This window comes from Sebastes fasciatus, chromosome 24, assembly GCF_043250625.1.
Source record: "Sebastes fasciatus isolate fSebFas1 chromosome 24, fSebFas1.pri, whole genome shotgun sequence".
Classification (NCBI taxonomy): Eukaryota; Metazoa; Chordata; class Actinopteri; order Perciformes; family Sebastidae; genus Sebastes; species Sebastes fasciatus.
Window position 1 is genome coordinate 3,206,462 of NC_133818.1, and position 23,653 is coordinate 3,230,114.

At 39.7% G+C, this 23,653-nt stretch overlaps 2 protein-coding genes and 1 long non-coding RNA gene across 3 annotated transcripts; 2 read left to right on the forward strand and 1 right to left on the reverse strand.

Moving 5' to 3' along the window:
• The first annotated feature begins 1,985 nt into the window (after positions 1–1,985).
• Positions 1,986–4,330, forward strand: LOC141762819 (uncharacterized). Its single transcript, XM_074626899.1, has 2 exons — positions 1,986–2,115; positions 2,966–4,330. The coding sequence occupies exons 1-2, from the start codon at positions 2,067–2,069 to the stop codon at positions 4,039–4,041; spliced, it is 1,125 nt and encodes a 374-aa protein (XP_074483000.1). The 5' UTR covers positions 1,986–2,066; the 3' UTR covers positions 4,042–4,330.
• A 2,246-nt stretch (positions 4,331–6,576) lies between these two features.
• On the forward strand, positions 6,577–21,346 carry LOC141762617 (major facilitator superfamily domain-containing protein 6-like). The gene is made up of 7 exons (XM_074626547.1): positions 6,577–6,842; positions 10,027–11,590; positions 14,242–14,339; positions 17,077–17,238; positions 17,527–17,625; positions 18,206–18,498; positions 19,461–21,346. Exons 2-7 carry the CDS (start codon positions 10,029–10,031, stop codon positions 19,644–19,646), a joined length of 2,400 nt encoding a protein of 799 aa, XP_074482648.1. The 5' UTR covers positions 6,577–6,842; positions 10,027–10,028; the 3' UTR covers positions 19,647–21,346.
• LOC141762618 (uncharacterized) lies at positions 12,505–14,922 on the reverse strand. The gene is made up of 4 exons (XR_012592861.1): positions 14,617–14,922; positions 14,297–14,382; positions 13,545–13,701; positions 12,505–13,454 (listed from the first exon to the last, which is right to left on the reverse strand). It is a non-coding gene; the product is annotated as an uncharacterized LOC141762618 (long non-coding RNA).
• Positions 21,347–23,653: the final 2,307 nt, after the last annotated feature.

Genomic DNA, 23,653 nt, shown 5'->3' on the forward strand with positions numbered 1-23,653 from the left:
AAGAGAGTCTGCAGCTGCTGACACCACAAACCAACTCCCTCACAGAACTGATGAATCTCACCACTCAGGGGTAAGTGCATTATTGATAGTAATTGTTTTTTTGTTGAAGCCCAAGATAATAAAACTGACTTTCATGGGACCAACAGGTGAAGACGTCCTTGCACATTCAGTAATTGAATAATGATATCATGACTTGTACTTCCATTTAATGCTACTTTATACTTTTTACTCAACTACAACTGACTCATGAGTTATTTTACAAAAGACTTTACAGATAAAACAGATGATGATCTTACAAACTATGATGCATTTTATAGATTACATTTGACTTTTTCTACTTAAAGTACAGTTTGCTAATAATACTTATATGCAACTACTTTCAATGCAGGACTTTTACTAGTAATAGAGTATTTTTATATTATGGTAGAGGTGCCTTTACTTAAGTAAAGGATCTGAATACTTTACTTATAAAAAACATAACTAATATCTTGAACTCTTTCCAGGTTTTTGGGTAAATGTGACTCAGCTAAAATCTAAAAAAAGACGAACAGAATTTGTGTTAAAGCGCTGCGGTTATTCTTCAATTAATGGAGGTGGATGGACGGTGGCTGCAGAGAGTGGTTTATCTGGGCCGCGGATTTGGACGGTATTAGTGTAATCTTTCTCTCTGTGACCAACAGGTCCGCTCCTCATCATCTATCTAATACATCCCCGCTTCATCCTACAGATGAGAATAAGTAGTGTCACATCTGGGCTGCGGCTCGCTTCTCATATCTGTCAGTGAAGAGCTTCAGCATCGGGGAATTACAAGTTTTACTTCCTGACATTTTAATTCTAATCCTTCTCTTATTCATATATGTTCATATATATATTTCTTTCTTTAGCTGTTGATTTGTTGTACTTAATCCAACATAATCACTAGAAAAATCACAAGGCACCCAAAAGAACATGCTCTGACCTTTGACCTCTGTCATTGGTTGCCTGTCATGTTGTCATATGGAGGAACTGAAGTTTAAATCATCCCACTGTGTTACAGGTGTCAGCCAGGCGACTACAATTCAAAATGTAGCTTCTATTGTTTTAACACATTTCTCAAGTTTCTTTTTAAGTAGAAACAAAAAACTTCCTATGTGACATTTTGCATCAAAGAAAACATAAAAAAGATGGAACAAATTTAGAAAAAACACACACTTGGCACTGAGAAATATGTTGTACAAGTCTAATACAAAAAGTTGTATAAAAATAATTCCTTCACAATAAAATTATCACAACTATCATCATTATTATTGTTAAAAACAAACATAACTGCACAATTAATTCCCAACAAATACATTGAAACAGCAAGTGAGTCTTTATGTGTCTCCAAATCCAACATGAAACAAAAAGTTTATCACAACTGTTTCTAATTAAATATAAACACCTTTTCCTCTATTTCCTGCCACAGACGCCCATCCAATCAATCAATCAATCAAACTTTATTTGAATAGCACCTTTCATACAGTGCAGTTGAATGTGCTTCACAGATGAGGGACAAGCTGTAAATAAGACAGAACAAGTGTGGACCAAACAACAGAAAAGACTTCAACAGTTTGAGACCAATGCACATAAAAATGAAGAAATGTAATAAAATAGATGTAAAAGCTATAATAATAGTAAAACAGCGTGAAATGAAAACTAGATTAATAATATAAAAATTAAATAAATAAACCAAATCAAAAAAATATTCGACTAAAAACACGTATTGACTCTCAGTTCTTCAGTCATGAGTAAATGTATATAGATCTATAAATAAACCTGGAGATAAACACCCCTCCGCCTGCAATCAATCAGATCTGTCCAGACCTTCTAATTCTCAGCTCTGTGGCCCAGTTTGGCTTCAATCTCTTAAAGCTGCCTCACAACCCCCTCCCACAAGCCCAGCGCTGCAAGGTGAATAATTGACGAGCTCTCCCCTCCTCTCTGTGTCTCTTTCCATCACCGTGTCTCTTTGTGGTGTCGCTCGTCGGGTTCTCCGGGCCGTGACAACCTGCCCTCCCTCGCCTCCATCATGTCCAGTTTCCACCTTGATGACTGTCAGCAGGTTAAACAGACGGGGAAACAAGGGAGCAGCTGCTGGTAAGACAAAGCCTCAGACATTATAACAAGAGAGAGTTTTTACATGTTCATTCATTTACAGGAAAATGTAGCTCTACTGTATCTGTTCCTCTTCCTTCATTCACTACAATGATATTCTGAGATAAAAGAAAAGGGATCAGTAATATTACAAACTTTCTTCAGGCTCTCATAGCCAGAGCAAGAAGATATTAAACCTTTTATTTAGTTGTGTTTATTAATGGTTTAAAACGCAGGGCTCACAAGCGATAAACAATATTACCTCCTGTCTGATGAAGAGCCTGTGATGCTGCAACCTGTTTGCATTTCAAACCATTAGTGCGCCCGACTGAGTAAAGACTGAAATAGGGTAATGTGCTTTTTCTCCTTGCTCTGAGTGTCTAAAGAAAAACATTTCTTTATCATCTAGAGGACCTTAATGTTCCTTAGACTTAAAACTAATTCTGCACCTTTTTTGTTATTATGAATGTTTAATCAAAACTGTTTTTTGGTGCTATAGAAAACACTTATTCCACTCATAACACAATTTGTATATAATGTGCTTAAACTCTGACATTTCTGTCTTTAAATTCTGCATCTGGAAACTGATGATGTTTTAACTTCATTGTTTTGAGTTTTGTAGGCTTTGTTCATCCACAGTGAAGGCTTTATATCTAGAAGTAGAACTGGACTGCGTAGAGAAAACAGCAAATCCAGCTACTTTAAAGTCAGTACTTTTATTTATTTTGAGTAGTTTGTATTGATTAACAACCTGATCAACCTTCAGATCATTTTATCAAGTAGTAAAATAGTTCAATCATAACATATTTGGTATGTAACCAGAGAGTAAACTCCTCTCTCTGGTTGTTTTCAGAGAGTTTTGGAGCCATGAAGGAGTTCCTGTTCCTCCTCCTGGTGGTGACGGAGGCGTCCTCCAGGTCTCACAGCAGCTGGTGCGAGCCGGGCTGTGACTGCAGAGGAGATCTGAGGTTCACCATCTGCTCTCGGGCGCTCTTCACCCAGCTGCCCGGCAGAGTCCCCCCCAACTCCGAGCTCCTCGACCTCTCCGACAACCACATCTCCATCATCCCCAAACACTCCTTCAACAAAAACCGCAAGCTCAGATTCCTGCTGCTGCAGAACAACAACATCAGCGTGGTGGAGGACGGCGGCTTCTCCCAGCTGGAGTTCCTGCAAAAACTGGACCTGAGCTGGAACCGGATCTCCACCCTGACTGGAGGTTTCTCCATCGGCTTGGCCTTCCTGCGGGAGCTGCAGCTCGCCCACAACAGCCTGACGAGCCTGGACAGCCGAAGCTTCCTGCACCTGGACGGCCTCCAGAGGTTAAACCTGACCAGCAACAGCATCCACACCATCCAGGTGAGGTCGTTCTCCTCCATGAGCAGCCTGCGGCAGCTCCACCTGGAGGACAACCAGCTGACGTCTCTGAGGAGCGGGATCTTCTCCATGCTGCGATCCCTGGAGGTCCTGAACCTCGCCGGGAACCAGATCAGAGAGACGGAGATGGGCGTCCTCAAGCCGCTCACTAGCATGACGTTACTCAACCTGGCCAACAACCAGATGTCCACAATCTTCTTCAAGACGTTCCTCCACATCCACACCTACAGCACCCACATCCTGCTGGAGGACAACCCGTGGAACTGCGATTGCGACCTGCAGAGAGTTTTCCGGAAGCTGCAGAGCATCCATAGGCTCTTCCTGGACGACTACTACAATCTGACCTGCAAGGAGCCGTCGGCCCTCAAGGACTACCGGCTGATGGACGTGGACACGGAGCTGTGCCTCGCCGAGACGGTCACCGTGCTTGTCATCACCGTTACCGTGGTGATAACCGTTCTGGCCACCATGCTGATGGGCAAGAGGAAGAAGAAGAAGAACAGAAAGCACTGGACGCAGCAGGGAGAGTTTTCAGATGAGTCGGACAACTGAATCTTTCTTTCTTCTACTTCCTTCTGTAATATATCACAATTAAGTTTCTTTCTGTCTTTTTTACACTTTATATTTTCTGTCACAGTAAGACAAGATTAAAATACAGCATTTTGACTTTCAGGCAATATTTCCAGGTTTTCCTTATATTAAGAAATATTTGTTTTCTTTAATTTTTTTATTGTGTTTTAAAGTGCAAAACAAGTGAAGACATGCAGACACACAGGTGCACAACACAAGGGGATACAAGCAGGTTGAAGAATGTGTGTGTGTGTGTGTGTGTGTGTGTGTGTGTTTGGCATTGAATGAGGCTAGATGGTCATATATGACATATATCTACTCTTAAACACATATGGTAAATGGTAAATGGACTTGGACTTATATAGCGCTTTTCTAGTCTTCCGACCACTCAAAGCGCTTTACACTACATGTCAGTATTCACCCATTCACACACACATTCATACACTGATGGCAGAGGCTACTAAGGTGCCAACTTTGCCCATCAGGATTTAATCTAAATACTCATTCACACACCGATGGCTATGCCTCCGGGAGCAATTTGGGGTTAAGTGTCTTGCTCAAGGACACATCGACATGTGACCCGGAGCAGCCGGGGATCAAACCACCGACCTTCCGATTGGTGGACAACCTGCTCTACCCTCTGAGCCACAGCCGCCCATATAGTGTACACATGCACACACATCTACACACACACATACAGATATCCTTCCTTTTATGTGTAGAGCATAGGGGGAACAAAAACAAAACAAAAAGAAAATAAATGAGTAAAATATATATATAATACAGTATATACACATACACATATATATTAATAATATGAATAATAATAAAGATGATGAGGTCATGATAATAATATCAATAACAATAATAATACCAACACTTACAATAATAAGTGAGATAAATAAGTAAATAATAATAATAATCGTTGCTTCACCGTCATTGCTTAAATCCCACAGGAACATCTGCACGCCTGGAAAGAGATTTCAGACTCTGCGGTTAATTTAGTGGGATTTCCCATCTGCTTCACATGAAAAGATGAAAAAGCTTTCTTTTAAACCGACAGTGGAATATTTTATTTCTGTGAATGGATGTGGTTACAGTTACAGTGTGTTTTCAATGTTCCTGATGTGACTCCAAGTTTGAAAAACATTAAATGGGATGTTGTGACATTTTATTGATTAAAACTTATTATTTAACATAAACTTTTGCCCACATTTTTCAACAAAGGACATTCACATCATCAATGTTACATGGAAGTCTATGGCGCCCCCTGCAGGTAAAACAGATATATTGCTTTGAAAATCATTTAATGACATTTGATTAATAATTAAATGTATTAATATCTATCTATGATTATTATAGTTGCTGTAATATCTCCATAATATCACTGTAGGGACATCTACCTACCTATCTGTGCAGCTTAGTGGTGAGTTGAATGTTGTATTGTTTATACTCTACTGTATTGTTTTACAGTGATGGTTGTACTGAGTCTTTTTAAGATGAATTACTGGATTTTTTTTAATATGTTTTGACTGTGTATTAATGGAAGTTTCCCCTTTAACAGACACACTGGAAACCTTCAGGCAGAGTCGCTCTGCTGCGTCAAAGTGACCAGCATGAAGCACTGAGGCAACCGGATGTCGACAAAATAAAAGCATTACATTTGTCTGGAAAAAAATATACACATTCAGAATTTAAAGGTCCCATATCGTGCTCATGTTCAGGTTCATACTTGTGTTTTGTGTTTCTACTAGAACATATTTAAATGCTGTAATGTTAAAAAAAACTACTTTATTTTCCTCAAACTTTTGCTATTGTTGCTGCTATATTTATAATATTTATAAAGATGATTATATTTTACTTCATTGTTGTTATTCAATTGATTGATTGATTGTCTATTTTTTTAATTTATTTATTTGCACATATATAAAACTACACAAAATCCAGTCAATGAAAAAAAACAAGAAATGTGTCAGGAGAGGTCAAGAAGCCTTACAGGCTTATATACAAAGGACCTTCCCACCAACCCCAGGAGGAAAAAACACAATAACAAAAAAGGAAGAAGATCTAAACTAACATAATTTTAAAAATACAGCAAAAGTTAAACAAGAAGAAGTACACGAAATGTGCAGAAAAACCTAACCAAACAGTGGAAAACAATCCAATAAAAACAATGAAATACATAAAAAAAACACAGTACAGAAGAAAAGAAAATATATCTAAACATATCAAAAGATAATTAGGCATCATGAATTAAATGTGATGATAGTTTCCTTTTAAAATGTTCTATGGATAATAAGAAGGCAGGTGTGGTTATACAGGAATGAGAGAGTAACAAACGGGAACAAAGAATCTCACTGCCATGTCAATGTGTATGTGATCAATAAACTAAACTTGAACTTGAAATGATTTTACAAATAAATAATAAATACACCTTTTCATTATGATATAACAGTTTTATTTTGTAGGCCTGTGCAGGAAGCTGTCAGGTGCATGGTGGTATGCTTGATGGTTGGTCCATGCTGAGGTTGGACGGTTGGACAGGTGGGAGCTCCGGTTAGACGAGCTGCTGTTGTTCCTCAACACAAAGAGAGCAGAGAGCCGCAGAAACACTTTAAATTAACACTAGAATAAAAACCTACACATAGTACAGTAAATTCAAACATTATCTGCTAATTCTAGTAATATTTATGAGGTGTTTTCAGTGAAATATGACCAACAAAGGAGAGAAATACAAGAGAAACTGCGCAGTCATAGTTTAATGGGAGCGGTCACCTGAGCAGGTAAGAACATTAATACCTTTAGTGGTTAAATGTGCTGTTTTATTGTACATTAAATGATGTTTATTTGAGGTTAGAAGCGACTAAATGGCAGAAGGTGCCACGTTAGAGTCGTTTCCAGCCTGTTTAACCGGTTTATTGTGACTATCTCCATTTTGACTCATTTATAACATGTTTTCTCTATTTAAATGTTTTAGATTTAGTGTGTTTAACAGCTAAAATAAGCTTTGTTCAAGATGCCGACTACTTCCGCATAGGACCCACAGTGACGGACAGATGGTGTTCAAACTGGGGTCCGAGGACCTCCAATGGTCGCTGCAGGCTCTGCAGCTGCAGAATCTGTATTGATCAATGTTGCTTTGATAATCAGTTTTAATATCTATCATGACATAGTGTTGGGTCCAGGGAATGAAACTAGCACCTGCCACCTGCCAAATAACAGCGTAAATGTTGGCTGTGGCAGGTAAAACTTTCAGGTCACCTGCCACCGTGGCAGAAAGGTTTTCCTTATATTAAAGGTCACATATTATACTCCATTTAAACTAGTTATTATAGGTCTCAGACACCTCCAAACCATGTCTCTGAAGTTTTTTTTCAAAAAAACAATCAGATCATGCATTCCAGCATGTCTCTATAACCTCCGTTTCAGCCCATTTCCAAAAGTGCTGATTTCTGTGTCTGTAGCCTCTGTCTCCTCCCACTCTGCTCTGATTGGTCAGCGTTTTCTGTCAATCAAACGTCCTCAACAACAGCGTCACCCTCCCCCTCCCTCCCGGAGAAGCTCTCTCTCTCTCTCTCTCTAGAGAGAGAGAGAGAGAGAGAGAGAGCAGCTAGAATAAAGTTTATAAACCACTTTAAAGTTTATAAACCAGAAACTTCACCCAGCGCACGTTACCGGAGGAATCTGATCAGAAATCGGCGACACATGATGAACATCTGCGGTCCAGATTCCAGGTTCTCCTGACGGTTTCTCTCAGGTAAATAATGCTGTTTATAGCTCTGTTAGTTAGCTCAGTGTTTACCTCATGCATCAACTCTGTAAACCGTAAACATACACTCTGTTTTACGTCTGTCTTTACAGATCCATCTGTGAGAAATGACCGACAGAATCATCCCAGAGGAGAGCAGACAGCTGTGGGCAGATGGCTCTGTTTACATGGAGATACAAAGCTAACCCGGTAGCATGTAGCTAACCCGGTAGCATGTAGCTACATGCTAACGGGTTAGCTACATGCTACCGCTATGACACGGTGTGTAAACACAGCGACCATCAGGGTGGAAAATAGAAGATGTGAAACAGTAGTCAGTTCATTATTTCTGCTAAAAGATAAATGTATGGAAGATCAGAGTAATGGTATATTATTTACAGTAGTAGCTGTCTCTGTGTTACCATGACTACAGACCACCGGAGCTTAGCTTACCATAGTTTACCAGAGCTGAAAGACTTTCTCCTGTACCATGTTAACATAACTAACTAACAGGTGAGATGATTACAAATGCTGTGAATAATTAATATTGTCATCTGTCTACTCAAATAAAGTTTGACTGTGAAACAGAAATGTGTTGTGTTGCTTACAAGTCACTATTTACTACCTGTAATCTGCTACATGCATGACATCAAATATATATAATATATAAATATCATCTGTTTAAACAGTGTAATTACATAAAGCCTTTGTGAAAGAACATGTTATATTTAGATGATGGGAGTACATGAAGCCTGTTCTGCTGGTTCTTGCAGACTTTGCTCAAGTTAGGTTGAGGAGGAGAGACAGTGACGCGCTGTGGGGCGGGGTCAGCTACTGAAGGTTCTCTCTGGTTCGACCAGGAAACCCTTACATGGCTTGCATTTCTCTAATGACGTCAGAAGAGAAGGAAAAAAAGCGAATTTTTTTTCTGCACCCATTTCCGGACAAACGGAGGAGGAGAAAAAGAGAGAGGATGGTCTTTTATGATACTATGGTGGCCTGTAGACACACTGGGGACAGATATTGATGTTTAAAAGACATGGAAAAGTGCATTTTGCATAATAGGTGACCTTTAAAGGTCCCATATTGTAAAAAGTCAGATTTTCATGTGTTTTATATTATAAAGCAGGTTTGAGTGGGTTTAAGGTTTAACATTCTAAATGTGTTCCAGTTTATTTCCTGGTTGCAGTGTATGTGAATGACATCAGCTGACAGGAAGTAAACATGGACCCAAATTGTTGCCAGGCAACGCAATTCTGTTGCAATTCCGTTGAAATGCACTAAAACGGAGGGTTTCAGACGGAGGGTGAATACAGGTATATTCAGACAGACAGTATGAGGAAAATAAAGTGTTTTTTTTCACATTGCAGCATGTAAACATGTTCTAATAGAAACACAAAATACAAGTATGAACCTGAAAATGAGCACGATGCCTGGGTCTATAATACTGGACTAGATTAGACCCCAGAGACTGTTTAACACACAGTTTCTGATTTGTGTAACCTTTATTTATTTGTTAAAACACAGAAATGTGAGTGATTTCACTGCTTTTTGACTCCAGAGTTGTGTGATTGAATTTAAGCAGGTAAAAAAAAAATTTCTACTTTTGTTGTCCAAGTGAAAAGGAGGAAATGAATATGTCAGTCAGTCTCTGGAGTCTCCCTATTAATCTAGTATAGTGCTATTGTATGGGGTCATTTCTCTGCATAGCAAAAAAGCAGAGACATTTCCCCTTTTTCACAAATAAAATAAAGGTTTCACTTATCTAAAGTTGGTTGAGGCTTTTAAAACAAGATCTAACATTTAATAATGCAGTCAGGTCTCCAAATGAAAACATTTAGACCTGATTTAACTCTAAGGTAAACATCTCTGTAACATCCCTTAATCACACTTCTAATTAGTATTACTACCTTAAAAAGCTATTTTGTGCAGTATTTAAAGCTCACCAGCTCTATTTCTATTAGTATTGGATGTCTGATTAATGCCTGACTAGGTGTTGATGTTGGGGAAAGAATGTGAGTCATTTTAAGGCACTTGTGTTTTCATGGTGAGCATCACCTGTTTTTTAAATAGAGATATACTGCTATATTTACAGTAGAGGAACCCGTCATCATGTTTGGTGTCCTGCCAAACATCATTGTGGTTTCACAAAGCAGACAGAATGAATTCAGCATCATTTGGTTATTGAACGTTGGTGCCGCTCTCGCCTTATCTTCCAGATATGGCAGCTGACGACAAGGTTGCCATCCTGTCAGACGACGAGGAAGAGCAGAAGAGGAAGTATGTGTTGGCCGAGCCGTTCAACACGCTGTCGATGGAGGGGCCGGCGGATGGTTCTGCGACGCCACCGTCCTCGGACACGCCATCCGAGCAGTCAGTGGCTTCGCGGCCCAACTCAATAGACTGCTGCGAGAGGATGTGCCTCCAAATCAACAGCCAACTCCTCATCTCAAAACTCTTCTACTTCTTCTTCTACGCCGCCTACGGCTCGCTGCACCCTCTGCTGGCCGTGTACTACAAGCAGCTCGGCATGTCGGCCAGCCGCAGTGGGCTGCTCGTCGGCATCCGCTACTTCATCGAGTTCTGCAGCGCCCCCTTCTGGGGAGTGGTGGCCGACCGCTTCAAGAAAGGGAAGCTTGTCCTGCTGTTTTCTGTTTTCTGCTGGCTGGTGTTCAACTGCGGCATCGGCTTTGTCAAACCCGCTGAGATGAAGTGTGAGGAGCTAGGTGCTGAACCTCCGACAACGATGCCGCCTGTGATGCCGACTCTCCCGCACAGTAACTTCACGCAGCTGAGCAACTCCACCAACCACATCAGAACTCGCCGGAGCTTTCTAAACATCCCTTGGCTTCCTGAGATCCTGGACTCCTATTTAAGCGTGTTCCACAGGCACGAGCGAAGCATAGACGCCAACAACACTTCAGCTCCCTTAAAGCCGGCAAACACCACCCAGCTCAAGCCAACCCCCACCCAACTCACGCTAAACACCACCCTCCACACCCCAAACATCACCCTCCCCACTACCACGACCACAACCTCCCCTGCTCCAACCAAGCCCAAGGAGTACCAGATCATCTACAACAAGGACCAGGTGGAGAACATCTTCCTGCTCATCTTGCTTGTCATCATTGTGGGCGAGTTCTTCAGCGCTCCCGCCATCACCATCGTGGACACCGTCACCCTGCAGTACCTCGGGAAGGCTCGTGACCGGTACGGTCTGCAGAGGATGTGGGGCTCGCTGGGCTGGGGTATGGCCATGTTGCTGGTGGGCATCTGGATCGACCACACACACCTCACCGTGATGATCGACGGCGTGGGCTGCATCGTGCCCGAATTCCGTCTCCACAACTACCAGATCGCCTTCATTTCCTTTGGTGTGCTGATGGGCCTGGCGTTCATTGTTGCCACTCAGTTTTACTTTGACAATGGTGACGACTACCGACACGAGGTTCCAGAGGGGGTGGTGGAGGATGTGGGCAGCCCGAGAGCGTTACCTGAGTCCAACTCCTCGGACCAGACTTCCGTCAGCCCTGACGCTGCTCAGGAGTTCCACTACACCGACCTGCTAAAGCTGCTCTGCAGCGTGCGCTACAGCTCCGTCCTGTTCGTCGCCTGGTTCATGGGCTTCGGCTACGGCTTCGTCTTCACCTTCCTGTACTGGCACTTGGAGGACCTGAATGGGACCACCACGCTGTTCGGGGTCTGCTCCATCCTGAGCCACATCTCGGAGCTCGCTGCCTACTTCACCAGCCACAAGTTCATCGAGCTGGTCGGACACGTCAGGTAAGACACACACCTGGGAGGTTACATTATCTTTCACTGAATTTTAAGAGAATAAAATGTAGACTATTATTATTAGTGATTGATTTGTCAGTTAATTTTACCATTATTTGTTTAGTCTATAAAATGTTCCCAGATCCCAAAGTCATGTCTTTAAATGTCCAAAAATATTCACTTTACAATGAAATACAGCGGAGGAAAGCAGCAAACATTAGAGAAGCTGGAATCATAGAGTGTTTGATATTTATGTTTTATTAATGACATAATTGATATGAAATGCAGCGTAAAGACTGTTTTTTACAGCAAACAGTGACATTTTAAACTGGAAAGCGCTTGGAGCGTATACATGTACCTCCACCAAGGCTGCACAGTCATCTAAATCTGTTATTTTAAATGTACACAACATGAATCTGCATGTGATTACACATAGCAGATTCTTTATGTAGATATAATGTTCAAAATATGCACAAATATTGCAAAACTCCCTTAAGAAAGTCCTGGATTTAGATCCTGTTGAAATATAAATTATAAACAAACTAGTACTGTCCTCGACCAAAGAGATTCTTAGTCAACTAACACTTTTTTGTCTACTAATCGATTAGTTGATTTAATCGACAGATCTGTGATACTGAGTTTCTCCACAAAGAATCACACAAAAGCACCATTTTAAGTCTTGTGATTACCAAAGATGTACTCAGAAATGCATGAAAAAGCATAACAGATGACTAATGGACTAAAGAAATCTTAGTTGACTAAGACCAAAATGATCAATTAGTCGACTAAGAGGGGGCAGCCCTAAAACAAACGGAACCAAAAACCTCATAGGTGAAGATAGCCTTAAGATATTTTAATTTTTTCAGTATAAAAACAAATATTTTTAATGAAAAACTGTATTTTGTTATTCTTTATCCTGCTTTAAGTAGCCAACACTCTTTTAAACTAGCAGGTGTTAGATTTAGTTTCAAGTCCAATTAAATGTCCAGTAGATCTTGTAAATCATGACTGACTTCCTCATCTTCTGCAACCTTATTGACCTCCAGTACAGCCTGATGATAAACTAGCTAAATCATACATTGGACAGTGAATAAGGTCATATTTTTGTGCTACAAACTGAGCAGTCCAATCCGTCCTCCACCCTGCACCAGCAGCAGCAGCAGCAGTGAAGAGTGAATGTATGAGACAAAGCTGTCATTGATGCTCGGGGGGTTTCTGTCGGAGTGAATTTGAAGTCGGCCCTCGCGGACAGCAGGGACATTTGAGAGCTTGGTGTTAAATATCGCCTGCAGCTCCGTACCTGCAACGTCTCTGCTGTTGACTCAGGAGTTGTTTCAAAGTCCGAGACGTTACAGGTACAGCGCTGGAGGGGAAGTTAAAGGGAAGGGAGTGTTTTTGAAAGAATTATAATTAATTACTAACTAAATATACCGGCCTTGCTGCCTTATATTAATCATAAAGGCCTTTATTTTATTAGATAGAGGAAAGTCTATTCTGGTAATTATCTCACGACCCCTCAGATTTCTCCTGTGGCCACCTGTGGGGGTCTTGAGTTCATCATTTTTAAGTATTTTCTCACACAGTTACTGATTTAAATCATAATTTTAATATAACATTAACTTCAATCTATGCTTTACTGTTGAGTCAGTATTCAGCAGGTTCATCTCACACTTTGTATTTTCTTCATGTTGTTCAGTCTTCAGAGGATGTGACACTCTGCTGCCAACACACTTCCTGCTTTCATGGAAAGTCTGAGCTCGAGTAGAAACAAACTGCAAGCTGCAGGTTTTTAGCATCTCACTCTGGTGGTCGTCCATCTGATCATAGATGGGAGGATGTTAGTAAGTCACAGCAGGCTGCAGATGTCCTGACCCTGTCGAAAAAGCCCACATTAATACATAAGATAATAAGATCTTCATGTTTTTAGTGAGAGATCCTCAGCTGTCATTCAACCATGCATCACCTGACTTATCTGTTTGAGTGCTCAGCAAACCTTCTTTGGATGAACAAACATTGAAGTGATCCTGTGCCAGTCTGGTGATGAACAAGTGAGCGTTTTGAGGGTGTGTCATTTTTCAGATCCGTTTGACTTCTTTGTTTGTCCTGGTGAGAGCAAAGACCTTCAACAAATAAGAAAATGTCATGAGACATAATAAACCAAACAACCCTGTGGATGGTTTTACTTTGGGGGAAGCAAAATCAGAAATTTTAAGACATTTTCTACACTAAAGGATAGTGAATCAATTTCAAGACGGTTACCAAAAGCCCACAAAAAAAACTTGGTTACTTTAGTTAATAACCAATTTAACCAATCTAAAGTTTTGAGAATTTTTCCAGCATAATACCAATCCCTCTCTGGATTCAGCCTCTCAAATGTGAAGATTTTCTTTATCATATGACAGTAAATTGAGTATGTTTGGGTTTTGGACATGTCATTTTCCACGTCACTTTGTGCTCTGGCAAATTATAACGGTAATTTGTCACTATTTGATGCTGTCAGCTCATGAATAATCGTTGGTTGCAGCCCTAAAACAAACTGCAATTAACAAACTATACTTTTGCACTCTGCTTTAAAGGCTGTATGATTCTACATAAAGTCCACATGAAGTCCAAAAAGTTATATATTTACACCCTGTCCTCTTCCATCTTTTCCCTCTTAGGGTGCTGTACATCGGCTTGGCCTGCAACACAGCTCGCTACCTGTACATCTCCTACCTGACGAACGCCTGGATCGTCCTGCCTATGGAAGTTCTTCAAGGTAACATTTCTCCGTCTGCAGGGAGTGTGTGGAAGCTAGGACCCTGGGGACAGGACAGGAAGCGGCCTTGTTTGTCTAACAGGACGCTTATCAGTCGGCCTTTTTCCTCCGACAGTTCAGCCTATTTTATTATCAACAGTCATTTACAATAATGGGTTTCTCCCAGCACTCCACCTCACCTGAAACGACCTCTAACGCCTTTGCATCAAACATTGTACTCCTTTTCATAGATCACGACAGACACGATACATATAGTGTTAGATTTAGTGTGACTCACATTTTCCAAGGAAATCATTGTCTCCATCGTGAATAAATAATCCTCTTAGAAATCATAGAAAAAGGACACTCCTTATAACTGCAGAACTTGCCTGAGAATCGTCACATTTTCTTCAATATCAAAGTAATCCAGTGATAGTTGTTTGTACATCCATGAGTACATCACAAACATGAACTGATAATATTTGATTTGGCACACTTTTAATGGTGCCAATTTGACACAAATGTAAACACAAAAAGGCTAAAAAAGTTGTAGCCCACAGCCAACTCGCTGTATCCGTGGCAACATTATACTTCCTGTGTACATCCCACAAAGCATTACAGGAACTGTAGTTTCAAAACTGAAGACATAATTATCCCCCAAATAGATATTAAATGGCGGTAGAAATAGCAGCCTCGTTGTCGCGCTCTCTCGTACTTTCTCTACTACAAATATAAATATAAGCATCCCTGTATACACTGTATAATCTGTATAAACTGTCATATCCACCTACCTCATGTACATTAATCATATTTATTTCAGCACCTTTTGCATTCTGCACCACTGCTCTACTGTATTACTGTTTACAGATGTCATTGTGTTGTTGTTTTTATATATATACTTATGTAAGATGGTAAACTATAGTTAAGAGATCAGAGGGGAGCAACTACTGTGAGAGTCTGTGTGGTTTGTTTGAAATAGTACGCCTTGAGGAAACACTGACGCCTCACAGAATAAACGCATGAAAACTAGTTCAATACTTTAACTTTAGTTCGCTGCCTATTTTTACTCTTGACCAGTAAAACAATTAAAACGTTTTAAACTGAGTACATTTCACTTTAACAACATCAGAACACATCATTACAGTTTTACTGTTGTTTAACTTGAGCACACAGAGCCTGATAAGCTGCGACCAGCCCTTTGTGAAGGCGTGGTGGTCACGTGACTTCAGACAGGAAGTTGGCAAAATAAAAGTGCAGATTTGATCTTCATGTAGGGAGATGTTTAACCACAACAGAAGGGATATATTCATTACATTTTGCACAGTAAATAAATCTCAGACCGACAAATGTTGTCTTTTTTTGGGCCAGATATCAATATTAATATTTATGAATTTAGCAGTAGTAGTGACCGAGACGTGTATTGATCAGGACATTTTACAATCGAAAAATTAACGTTGCTCTCTGGTGAACAAACTATGTAATGGAGATACTGTTTCTAAATGATCTATTATAAATATCTTGTATTTCTTGTTAATTATTGCCCATTAATATGCTGGTAGTGATATATATGTAATAAAAGGCGCCTTATAAAGACATTAAAAAAAAAACAGTCAAACAGAAGCAAAATAATGTAATTAAAACATTTATTTTTCTTTTAACCACTTGCAATTAAACTTATTTTGATTTACTGTAATAAATCGATCTTTAATTACTGCCATGGTGGAAATGTTAATTAAGTTACACTAATTATTGATAAACAAGACTTATTATAATACAAATATGTCTCACTTACTTGAGGTGAATATATATGAATTTTTTTTTATATTTAATTACTGTAATGACACTAAAGTAGTGTCTCAATGTAACATAACTCTTTAAAATCTGTGGAATTAAGTTAACCTTCTTGTTTCTTAAGAAATAGAACTCAACTTTTATATATAATTTATAATAAAATATTTACGAAGGAAAAGTGAGAAGGAAATAGGAGCACAGAGAGGTATAGAAAAAGAATATTAAAGAAGAAGTAATGTGCTTTAACAAAGCAGTGCTTAGGCTGTGTTAAATAATGACACCACTGTTGAATCATATTTCACTTTGCGGTATGTTGTGATCACAGTTTCAGTAACCCCGATAAATAAAGTGTGATTTTTACCACTGAAACTTGAGCCAAAACACTTGAAGACAAATGTGGAGACTCAGACTCTCAGCTGTTCCCTCAAAGACGTGAAATCTTACTCCAGGCTGTCCAGAACTGAAGAAGTGCCAAAAAGAAATAAACAATACAGTGACATTTTACTTTATAGAGGTCGGCCGTTTCTCTTGATTTTCAAACATTACAGCTGCAGCTGCAGCTTTCCCACGTACAGTTTACCACATTTGTATATAACAAGTTTACAGAGACACAAGCAGCTCAGTTAAATGAACAATAAATGCGTCTGCTGTATCTCTTTGTTCATCATTTCCACAAGGCTGCGTTTAATTGTGTATAAATTACCTTCTCAAAGCGTCAGGACTTTTGAAGTTAAAGATAAAGGCTATTTTTGTTCACTTTTAGAGACTAAAACCAACAATAAATGTATCTCACTAACACGCACACAGAACAATGTTTTCCTAAATTATAAAACATGAAATAGTCAACAGTTGCATCATTGTAGGTCCAGTTTATTTTGAAACAACGCTGTAACTGCAGTTTAAATTTCTGTGAGTAGTTTCATCCTCTTCCAGCTGCGACCTATATCTGTCCCTGTGTGTCCTCCAGGTGTGACCCACGCCTCAGTTTGGGCAGCCTGTATCTCCTTCCTGAGTGCGGCGGTCCCGCCGGCCCTGAGGACGTCGGCGCAGGGCATCCTGCAGGGCGTTCACCTCGGCCTGGGCCGCGGCTGTGGAGCCATGGTGGGAGGAGTGTTTGTCAACTACTTTGGTACGACACAACGGTGGCATATAGTGAATATATAGTATAGTGTACTGGCTAATGCAGTTAAATAGCAGTTGTGGTGTTATGGTGCATTCATTTTGGGGCAGAAAAACATTTTTAAAAAGCAATAACCTGGATATATTGGTGGCTGCGTATCTGTCAGCTATTTAAATGGAGTATTCCTGCTCTAATTAAACTTAATACTGAATGAAAGTCTTCTAATAAATCAAGTGGAGATACTTCTAGATGTGAGTTTCTACACCACTTACAGTTTTCTTCCTGTTTGCTTTGCAGGTGCTGCAGCGACGTTCAGAGGAATCGGCATGGCCTCCCTCGTCATCCTCCTCATCTTCTCCTTCATCCAGTGTCTGACTGGAGAGGCTGAGGGGAAAGGTGAGAAAACGTTTATAAGATGTGGACAGAAAGGCACGTCAGCAGGTTTTAGTGCATCACTGCAGCTCGGCTAAAGTCCACCTCCTCCAGGAGTTTACAGTCCATGTCCTAATCTCTCCATGCAAAGTTCATTCATTTTTTCTTCCATTTCTTTTCCTTTTCATGCAGATTGCAGATTAATTAATTAACAGAATAATCTTAGTTCTCGTAGGTTTCCAGCAGTTGGATTTTGTAGGATTTCAGAGACACAACTATAATCCAAGTCTGTATTTATTTGGCATTCAGTATGCTCGCCTTTCTGACTTGCAAGACTAAAAATAGAGTATGAATGTTGGTGGAAACAACCGTTATATGATCACAATTGTTTTTTACTTTCCTCTGTAATTATTTTCAGCTTGTTTAGATTATGTTTGCGGTCGTATACCGTTTTTCTCCTCTTTATTTCTTATGCTTTTGCTGCAGTTGTAGTGATTTTTTAGTTCCTCTATGAGTCGAGACTCCTTGTTGAAATCTAAAATACATTTAAGGTAAGTTTACTCTAAAATAAATCTTGTTTTCCTCTCACTTCATCTTCTCTCAGAGGACAAAATGCTGGCTGAGAACATCCCGGTTGCCTCCAGCCCGGTTCCCATCGCCACCATCGACCTGGTGCAGAGCCAGACCGCCGCCGGTAGCCCCGCCCCGGCTCATCAGGCCGCCGCGTTGCCCGTCAAGAAGACCAAACACCAGGAGGAGCAGGAGGACGTGGCCAAGCCGGCATGGGTGCTCTCTGGCGCCCCGTGGGTCACCATCGCCTTCGCCATCGTCCAGATCAAGGAGATGATGAACATGGCGAAGAGCAACGGACCACCTTCAGAAAGTCGACCACTACAGGTGAACAAATATGAACAATTATGCTCAGCACAGTAATTAAAAGAGAATTAGGATAGATAGATAGATAGATAGATAGATAGATAGATAGATAGATAGATAGATAGATAACAAAATATGAATAACTAAAATCTAAAGTAGAAATCAAACAAACACTTGGACCATAGTGCCTGCTGACAGTAGTAGCTGTATATATATATATATATATATATATATATACACACATAATACTAATAATAATAATACCCTTTCTATCTGTTGTGTCTGAAACTTTAATGACTGTGTAGCTTTAACTTTCACTAACCGGAACTTTCTGACACTTCCTCCTCTGCTCACACACACACTCTGAAGACAGGTGAGACGTCTTTGCGTGCCAAAGTCGATGGAAAACTACTGTGTGTGTACAGCATGTGTGCGTGTCTGTGCGGGGGGCGTCCAGGGTTTCCTCTGTGTGTGTGTGTGTGTGTGTGTGTGTGTGTTGATGCATGTGGTGATTACAGTGACTCATCTAAACTTCTGTGGTATGTGGGCGTGTACATGCATGCATACGTTTTTGCGATCCTCCCACGCCCCCGTGTCGTGGCGCCTTGTGTGCTGCATGCATGCCTTTATGACTCGCTCGGTGATGTCACCCTCCCACCCCCACCCTCTGGCGGCCATTTTGGAGGAGCCGAGGTCTCACCGAGGCTGAAGACGTTCCTGACAGATTAGTGCAGCAGAGGAAGTTAGACGTGAAGGGAAGTCTGGCTGTTTCTTAAATCTATGTCATAGTGAGTTTATCTAGTTAGCACCCTAACATGTGAGCATTAACATCATTGCTTTAATGTTGTGTTGACTACGTTTTTTCAGCTCGCTCTTTCCTGTTTGTAGATACTTTATTAAATAAAAGATAGTTGTTCCTCCATGTTGCTGCCAAAACTGTTTGTCTGTCAACCATCATCACTGTTTGTTCCTCTTGTTGCCAGGTACCTAATGAGCAGGCGTCAGCCGAGAACGAGGCGTCACACAGAAACCCGACTGATGACGGCACAGAAACACCCACACAACCAAACCCCACCCACCCAGCACCCACAGACTCTAACCAGGACAAAGACCAAACGCACCCATCCTCAGACAGAGGAATAGAAAACCCAGACAGTCTGTTCACTTAGAAACTATTTAATTTACACACACTGAGCTTTAAACTGTGTGTTTTATTACTGCAAAAATATTCATCTTAACAAGTCGGCTTGTCTCGAGTTCAGTCTTAAAATCTGACTAATAGTCTGCTGTTGTTTCACTTGTGTCAAGTCCTGTAAATGAGTCAGTATCTTGACAAAAACTGTATTTATATAGATTTATTATTTAAAGAAAATAGCTTGAAATAAGGCCAGAATTCTGGAAACAAGTTGGAAATACTGCAACTCATTTTTAAAAATGATTTTAAGACTCAGACATGACTTGTTTTAATGGGTTGTTTTTGCAAAGGGGAGTTTGGGTTGAATGTTTGGATGAAACTGGAGGTGCACTTGGTGGCATTTGCACCTCAGAGGTGGTCAAATCCAACACACCTCGCGGCGCGGTGCTCTATATTTACTGCCCTTTACCGGTGGAGTGTGAAGGAGAATCCTTCAAAGTTATTTAATAACTTAATTTAGCTAAAAAAAAAGGAAATCTGACAACATGTAGCAGTTTGATTCCACACTAACATGAACAGCGTTTAAAAGAACTTCAGTGCCAGCACACAAATTAACACATTAAAGTGCATTTTTAAGAATTTACCATTAACTGAGGTTATTCTTCGACACAAATGAAACCATTTTAGAGATTTTTTTAAATTGCAGCAGTGATTTTTCATGCGCTGCAATACAGGAGTTCCCAATCATTAGACAGTTTTTATATTGACGAGGGGTCAGAATTGTTAAATAGTTCTTTACACCATCAGTTTGCACACTGCAGTGTGTGCAAATACATTCACAATAGAAGTGCTGTTTTTTTAAGTACATGAATATTTTTCACTGTATTTATCATCCCAACATTCCTATGAGTTAGAAAATGAGTGAGAGGGTTGACGATGATTAACATTTGGCTAAACTGAAACCAAAATGTAATTTTACTGGCAGGAATTATTGTGATATACTGCGGGGAGTTGCTTTGGCCAGTATGATCGTGAAACAGATATTAAATTGTGTTCTCTGAAGTATTAAAAAGTCTAAAATGCAGCTCGTTAAATGCTGCAGAACCCCCGCTATGAGATCCTAATAAATTTAATTATTGTTGAGCTTCTTTTGCAGAATTTCCTCGCAGCTCTGCAGCAAATCTTCTGTGGCCTTGGGGGTTGGGAGTTAGTGTAAAACTTTAATTAATCAATGCTGAATTTCTTTGCATCGCAGGTTCAGAGGACTGAAACAAGTTGACCTCATCTTTTGTTTTGGACGTCATCAAGCCCACTTTTATTACTCAGCACAGGATGAACTGCTGGCTGAGATATATATTTATGTAATTTACTGAAGGAGCGATGATGAAGAAGTGCCTCTTTTAAACACACTGTAAGCCTCTTAATCACCATTATTGTTCTAACTTATTATTATGAGATGTCAAGCAAGCATCCCTTTACTGAGCTATACTCCTACAGAAAGATCTGTCATACTGAGGGTCTTTTTAAAGCCTCATTCCAATATTTTTGTATTGAAGCTGCCACTAGCCGACACACTGTATTTACTGTCTTTGTTTTACATTTTCATGCCAAACAATTCCCAGTATTCTGTGTTTTTAATGTGGTCTAGATGGAAAAGCCCTCAGAAACACAGCTAGATGAAGAAATTCTGTTTGTTTTTCCTGTAAATGAAATGATTAAAGGATGTTTTGCCCATTAATACAGCATCAGTGTGTCTTAATCATCTTGGTAAAAAAACATTATGAAATGTTTATCTCACCAGTAAAACCCCAGATTGAGTTTAATGACCGTCTGCGTGTTTGTTTTACTAACCTTGTGAGGACCAGTTTGAGACGTATAGGATTAAAGGATATTGTAAATGTACAATTTTCCATTTTTCTGAGAACTTTAAGGACTTCTCATCTATATTGGCTTATTATTATATTAGTATTAACAATCTAATATATCATATATAATAATATAACAGACATTTTACTAATAATAATTCTATTTAGTAGTAATTAAATAATATAATTGATACTATTTGAACACTGATGGAGGGCTTAATGCTGGTTAATGAGTACTCTTCTTACTTTTATGTACATTTTACTGATAATACTTTTACTTAAGTAACATTTTGAATGCAGTTTCTGTTAATGATCAATTGTATTTTTGAAGCTTGCCATATTTTCTAAAATGTAAAACCTTAATTTGTAAAATAACGAGTTGTCAGATGAATGTAGTGAAGTAAAAAGTACAATATTGTTTTAAATGTAGTTATGTAGAGGTATAAAAAGTGCTTGAAATATTCCTTACAGTAGATACAGTAGTGCGTTGATGCTGCAGGATGCTTTGGAGGCAGTCTGTGGTATCAGCCACTTGATGGCAGTAGTGTCCTGAGTGTATCAGTGCAGTCTTAAATGGACTGAACCAGTCTCTATATGTGTGTGGAGGGTTATTGAGGTCGTGGTGCGCCTGCTACTGATGGGTGTGAGTGGGAGGACAGTAATAGGCTTCCTCAAAAACTAGACTATGTGCTGTCGTAAAAAAATATATATATATATATAAAAATGATAAAATCAAAACCGTCTTGGCACACTCAGCCTGTCTGATATCCGTGGAGAAATTTCACCAGCCCCTCTGCTGTTGATGCTGTTGTTGTTGTTTTGTCTTGCCTAATAATGAACAGTATAATAGCCTTGTTTTATCCAAGGGTGCCATGACCACGAGCTGCTGCACATTTTAAATTTAAATGACATCGAGGGTTGAGGCGAGACGGGCTTTTTGTTCTCTGACACGTCTCTGAAAATTGCAGCTCTGACCTACAGATATTTCCAATTACTGGAACAAATAGTGTTGTGCATGTTAATCACTTCAGTGTCTTGCTTGTGGGCACTTTGGCAGGACAAATGAACACATCAGCTGGGACTTTTTTCCAATTGACAGTTCATGATCTAATCAGTTGGGAAAATTTCAATAATACTAATATTTTTTATTTTATTTTGTTTATAGACAATATCAAAAATGTATCAGGCTTTAAAATCACTGTTTGCACTTAATTTTTAGAAGCAACAAAGGACAATAATGTGATTTTCCACCATCTCAGCTTCTTAGCATCTTGTTTTTTTCTCTTAATGTGCTTCTTTTCTCTCTCGTGGTTTCATTTCCTTTGACCCAGTGCACCAAAATCTGTTGTTTTTATGCACAACCTCCACATATACCCGAGCATTAAAAGGATTCAAATCTAATGCTAATATCTCACAAATGGCATGATCACAATACAGAGCTCATTTTGTTAACAACCTAATTACCATCATATTTAAAAGCTTGACTATTATTCTAATCAGTCGCTCTCAGCCAACCACTGCCCAGATACAACCTCAAGCTATTTTTAGCTTCTTTTTCCTCACTGTGCCGTGATGGAGAGGCGAGCCAGACGCCCTGAGGAGGCGACTTGGCAGGATCTGTTGAATCAAGGTGATGACGGCTCCTCCCTGGACTCTCTGGAGAGATCAGGGACACTTTCTGAGCCCAAAGAAAATGTTCAAATCACCTGAAAGTACCTTGACGGCACAGTAAAGTGAAATGGACTCATTGATCAAGCAACCAAAGGGTCACAATCCTCTTATGAGCTTCTTTTTCATCACAGGAAGAAAATGTATTCAACAACAACAAGCTCAAAAGTCCTTCCCCAAAAGAGATTGTGTGTCATTGAACATCACTAATAGGTCAAATGCAAGCTGTAAAATATTAAATGTCCTCCTAACTGGCTTGTAACTAACATTTCTAGAGCTGCAGTTGGAACGCAAAAACCAAACAAGCAACCTTTATAATTCCCAAACTATACTTCCTAAACATTTTTACATTTCCAATTTTGTGTTTAACGTGCATGGCTAATGTTCAAAGCACATTTAAGAACTAAAATTAGTTAATATTGTTCCTGCCAGCCTGTAAATGTAGGATTTGGTGTCCTTTCTGTTTCAATACAGATAATATTGACAGTTACTGTAACCAGGATTTTAA